At 44.4% G+C, this 5811-nt stretch overlaps 1 protein-coding gene across 1 annotated transcript; it reads left to right on the plus strand.

Annotated features, from left to right (window-relative positions):
• The first annotated feature begins 1998 nt into the window (after positions 1 to 1998).
• On the plus strand, positions 1999 to 4522 carry Diras3 (DIRAS family GTPase 3). Its single transcript, XM_047519162.1, has 2 exons — positions 1999 to 2155; positions 3214 to 4522. The coding sequence occupies exon 2, from the start codon at positions 3274 to 3276 to the stop codon at positions 3949 to 3951; it is 678 nt and encodes a 225-aa protein (XP_047375118.1). The 5' UTR covers positions 1999 to 2155; positions 3214 to 3273; the 3' UTR covers positions 3952 to 4522.
• The last annotated feature ends 1289 nt before the right edge of the window (positions 4523 to 5811 follow it).

The raw sequence follows: 5811 nt of genomic DNA on the forward strand, positions 1-5811 counted from the left end.
TCTCAGGCACGAACCCCCCTTCAGCCATCCGGGTTGCCTGGCTTCTCTTGGCTCAGGCTGGGAGGGAGAGAGAGACGTGCTGGAGCACCCAAGCCTCCGCCTCTGCGGTTGCTGCAGCTCCTATGTTGGCTGTCTGCTGCCTTCCAGGAAACCAGAGGGAAGCCAAGACCCCGGGTCCTGCCATTGCTGCACGACCACCACCCCACCCTGTTATGCCGCTCAGTGCGGCACACAACAACCCACCTCCGCCACCCTCTCGCTGCCGCGCACGGCAACTCCGCTACCCTCCCCTGCACCTGCAGCGGAGACGCAGCCCCCAGTGGCCGCCGCACACAGTGCCCCCCGCTGCAGCTGCCGCGCGCAACTGCCACCGCCTTGCCCCGCAGCTGCCGCGCCGGCTGCCCTGCCGCGCTTGTTGCCCTACTGCTGCAGCTGCCTGTGGCACTTGCCTAACTCACGGAAAAGGCCTCCACATTGTCTGCGATGGTCCTCGCGGGCCACCATCCTCTCCCAGCTCCGTGGCTGCCATAGAGGCCACCACGAAGAAGGGTCTTCTGTTTTTAAGTCACATTTCTTTAGTGGCTAATGATTTTGAAAAGCTTTTCATATGGTTTTCTGTCATCTATATATCTTCAGTGAAGTAATCTAGCTTTTTTTTTTTAGTTTTGAGAGTTCTTTATTCACTCTAGATACAGGTCCTCTGCCAAATATGTGGCTCGTAAATATTTTTTCCTGGTATATACCTTTTCTTTTCAGTTTTTTTACAGTCTTTTATATAGTGAAAGTTTTTAATTTAGGGAAATCTAATTTGTAAGACAATTTGGGAACATGCCACTGGTTTTAAGTCTAAAAATTTTCTGTCCAGCCTTAGATACCATAGGTTTTCTTTTTTTCTAACAGTTTTGAACATTATACGTTGCATTTGAGTCCATTATTCACTTCAAGTTTGTTAAATTTTGCATAAGATACTATGTAAGTGTTTAAGATGTTTTGGTTTGGTTGATCTTTTTTTTTTTTTTTTTTTTTTTTTTGCTTCTTTTTATTTGTTTGTCTATGGATGTCCAATTTCTCCAGCACTACTTGCTTATACTTCCTTGCTTTCTGCTTTAAATTGCCTTTCATCCTTTGTCAGAAACCAGTTGGGCATATTTGAATGGACCAATTCTTTCTGGGTCTTCTATGCTATTGATCTGTATAGCCCTCCACCAATATTACTGTTATAATTACTGGTGACACAGTGTAAGCCTCACTATCGTGTAGAGAGATATTTCCTAAGTCTTTTCCCAAGGTATTTTAATTATTGTGGGCACTATACCTTACCATATAAATTTCAGAAAAAAAGCTCATCTATACCTACAAAAGACCTGCAGAGAATTTCGCCAAGAATTGCATTAAACCTATAGATGAGCCGGGTTCACGTCTGTAATCCCAGCAGCTCCGGAAGCTGAGACACTAGAATCGCGAGTTCAAAGCCAGCCTCAGCAAAAGCGAGGTGCTAAGCAACTCAGTGAGACCCTGTCTCTAAGTAAAATACGAAATAGGGCTGGGGATGTGGCTAAGTGTTGGTGCCCCTAGTGCCAAAACAAACAAACAAAAAATCCTATAGATGAATTTAGAATCAACATTTTTACTAAATTGAGTTTTCTAATTCAAGAACATATCGTCTTTCCATTGCAGTTTTTTTTTATTTCATTAGCATTTTGTAATTTTCAGCATATAAATCCTTTATGAAAGGCACCATGTGAAAAGGTATTTAACTGGCCTCAAATCCGAAGCATAAGTATCCCAGACCCCACCCCCATGATAGAGACCCTCAACATCAGGAAAGCTGACAGAAGCTGCCTGGCGCCTCGCTGTGAACTATGGGACGAGCCATTCAGGTGTAGGGGACTCTGCGCAGAATCTCGGCTCCGTCAGCCCCTCACAGCTCTGTTTCCCCCCCTGCACATTATGCCAAGTGGAGCCTCCCAGCCTATGCCCCTCTGGCTTTGGTACAAAGCTCCGTCCGAATCCAACAGTTGTTCCAGTATTTTCCTCGGAGCCAGTAGGACCACTGGTTCTCCCTGGCTTCTCTGAGCACCCAACTGTTTGCTGCATCTGCCTCCTTGAGGAGCAAATTTGCCTCTAGCTTGCTTGGTTCGAACCTTGGGGAGAGGTAAAGTATTTCGCCTTTTTTTCTTTTTTTGTGGGGGTTGGAGGACTCAGACGTAAAGTATTTCGGGCAAACTAGCCTGGGTTGTTTCTGGGTGGTAATCAATGGGTGAGTTGTCCCGGGATTAGGCACCAGTCCCTGGATGTCCTTTGTAATGATTGGGAATGTACCAGACTGGGCTTTCGGACCTTTGCGAGTTCCCAGCGTACCTTTGGTGACTCCTTTCAGCCCCACTATCGACCGTACCCTGAATGGCGCATCTCGACTGTACTGATTGGTGTCAGTCCTGTTTGGCAATGAGAATGTAGCGATTTTTTAAACAGAAGAAAGGTTTGATAAATAAGTATGCTCGCGAACCTTCCAAAGGCTTAACAAGTGTTCGTTGTTATAGACTCGTTCTGTGCTCGGGAAATGAGAGCGGCGTAGTATAGTGGGAGAGAGAATTAAAATGGGTGTGAAAGCGTGTGGCCGCGGAAGAGTAAGGCGTCATGCCTTCTCTCCGACCCGTGGGTACAGCGCACTGGGATCGACCGCGCGGTGCGCGCGCTTCTCCAGGGACCGCGCTGGACTCTGCGCACTTCACTTTGTCTGCAGTGGTCTGAGTGCTGCGCGGTCACCTGCATATATCACAGCTATCTCAGCTCCGCCTACAATCGAGGAATTGAGGTTTGGGTATTTCTCCAAAAGCTACAGTAAGGATTAAATAAAATAATTTAAGGGGAAATCAAAAGCTAAATCTTTGCACTTTCTGCAGCACAAAAAACAAGCCAGTGTGTCTGCTGTATATTCCTTGCAGGTCCCATAGCCCACGCCAACCCATGACCCCATTTGGAACGTGTTTGCCCCCAAACAGGTCTGGGAATTGTCTGCCTGCCGTGTGTACTTTTGAGTGCAAAACGTCACAGAATAAACCTTCCCAAGGTCCCAGTGGAGCAGCTGGTTACGCTCTCTGACACTCATCTTTCTCTCTCTCTCTCTCTTTTTTTTTTTTTTTTTTTTTTTTTTTTTTTTTTTTTTTTTTTTTTTTCTCTCTCTCTCTCTCTTCCCCCTCCCCTTCTTAGGCTTCTCCCACCAACGGCTTAGTGCCAGAGAAGTTGAGCTCGCAGCTCCACACCGCAACAATGGGCAATTCCTGCTTTGGCTTCAAGGAACGCGTGCTGCAGCGACTGCAGCTTCTGCCTGCCCTGCTGATAATTCGCATCTTTCTGCCACACCGAAAGGTCAAAGATTTCCGCGTGGTGGTCGTTGGCTCCGCTGGCGTTGGCAAGAGCACCTTGGTGCAGAGGTGGGTGCGCGGCACCTTTCGCGATGCATATTTGCCGACCATTGAAGATACCTATCGCCAGCTAGTGGGCGGCCACCGCCGCATGGGCGTGCTGCAAATCACCGATGCCACCGGGGGCCAGCGCTATCCTGGTCTGAAGCGCCTTGCCATTGCCAGGGGTCATGCCTTCATCTTAGTCTACTCGGTCACCAGAAAGGAAACCCTCGAGGAGTTGAAGCCCTTCTATGAGCTGATCCGCGAGATCAAAGGAAGCAACCTGCATAAGTTCCCTATTGTGCTGGTGGGCAACCGAAATGATGAAAGCCCCAGAGAGCTGGCTCTGGCGGATGGTGCGGCCTGCGCGCAGGAGTGGAATTGCGCCTTCATGGAGACCTCGGCCAAGGAAGACATCAACGTCCAAGAGCTGTTCCGCATGCTTCTGTACCACAACAACAAGCCCACTACCTGCCTCGAGAAGAAATCCCGAATGACCAAGGCCATCGAGAAGATGCTTGACAAGTACATGGTCATGTGAGCCCTGACCTTCGCAGCCCAACCTTCCTCTCCTGTAGTGTGCAGAAAACATGGACTAATCCCAGTGTAATGTGTCCCATGTGCATCATTGATTTCTGTGCTGTGACCTGGACTGTAACAACTAGACGTCAATAAATGTACACAAGTTGATAACTTTATTTTTCCCAGGCAAGAGAATTCAATTATTAAAGTATTGGTACTTGAGAAGGAGGAGGGAAAAATAAAGAAGCACCAAGCATTAAAAATAAGACTGTAATGTTGTAATTGTTATTGTGTATTATTTGTAAACACTTCAAGTCCCGTAAATGCCTGATCATATCTTTCCATTGTGTATATAATCATTAGGAAATGTTTCCCAACAAAAGCCTTGGAAAATTGCTGTGAATCTGGATATGCTGAACATGATAAAATGAATATTCTGTGGTTGATGAAGACTATGAGCAGAGAAAATTGTAAAAGTGAAACTTGCTCATCAAAGGTGTGCAGATTGTCATATACAAATGTTCAGATATACTACATAGCATTTTTGAAAGTGTGCAACAATTCCTTGACTTAATAAAGCTTTTTCGTGTGTGCAATTGGCTGTAAGAATTTCTTTCTCAACAGAAAAGTAATCAGTGCATTAAAATTTAAACCACATCTGTTAAAGGTTTCTAATAAGAACTTCACACATGAATGCCTCTGTCCTCTTGAATTAGCTGGTGGGAAAGGGAGGGGTTGAAGGGGGTCCCTGCAGTGCCAAGCTGTTTTGTATCCAAAACCTTTCCTGGACTGACATCCAGAACATCTTGAAGAAGATTCTCACTGTGTTGCTGTCTCAGAGGAAGCAGATGCAAAGCAAACTTCAGCCTGCTGCTGCCTCAAAAGTCTTTGCCCAAGAAATAGTGACTATAGAGAATGGGGAGGAAGACAGGGGTTGGAGGGGGGAACGGGTGGGTTTTGAAAAATTCCTGCAGAAGAGATATTTAGAAATAATTACATTTGGACATGAATTTTGGAGGGAATACAGAAATATACATATCCTTGATAAACTTTTTTTTTTGCAGTGTGGGGGAGGTGAAGAAGAGATGCTCTTCATGTGAATTTTTTCACACTTAATGAACAAATAGCTATTGAATAGAAACAATTCTCTAGAATGGGAAGATGCACACTGTTGAGAAAGACTCAAACATCTATTACATAGTAGTATACACAAAGTGACAGTTTTGAGCTTAGAAAATTTGTTTACTGACTTGTTTTCAAATAATTATTTAAGATTTTCCCCCATTCACTTTCCTAACAATTATTCTCAACTACTAAAAAATACCTAAGTGATTCTACTGCATTGATTTTTATGGACTCTACTCTTTAAAATATTCTTAACTAAAGTCCTTAATATAGTAATTCCATTTCTATAATAAAATACCCAAACTTGGCTATTTTCCAGAATTTTCCTTGAAAACTAGCACATTCATTGTTGCACTTTTTAGATGAACAAAGGGATTACTAAGGATTTGAGTGGCAAATACTAATCTTTGGAAAGAACACCTTTTAAATATTGCAGATAATGTTTAATAAAAATAAGAATAAAATTTTAAGATACCAAATATTAACAGTCAACATGCTAATGTTTCTATACTCTAGAAACCATTGGTGTAATCTTGATCCATGTTCTACAGTATATTCTTTAATTCTTGCAGCCCCATGAGATGGGTACATTAATGCCTACTTTGCAATTGGGGACACTGATAAATGTCACAGAACTAGCAAGCAGCAGAGCAAGGAATTGAAGCCAAGTGTTCTGCTGTAGAGTCAGTGTTCTTAACCACTATAGTATCCATTCATCCCTCAGCATACACGGGGCTAGTTCCAGGACTCCAAC

Source organism: Sciurus carolinensis, chromosome 1, assembly GCF_902686445.1.
Source record: "Sciurus carolinensis chromosome 1, mSciCar1.2, whole genome shotgun sequence".
Classification (NCBI taxonomy): domain Eukaryota; kingdom Metazoa; phylum Chordata; class Mammalia; order Rodentia; family Sciuridae; genus Sciurus; species Sciurus carolinensis.

Excerpts from the sequence above, each read along its gene's own strand:
- Diras3 (XM_047519162.1), top strand. The coding sequence starts at position 3,274 with ATGGGCAATTCCTGCTTTGGCTTCAAGGAACGCGTGCTGCAGCGACTG.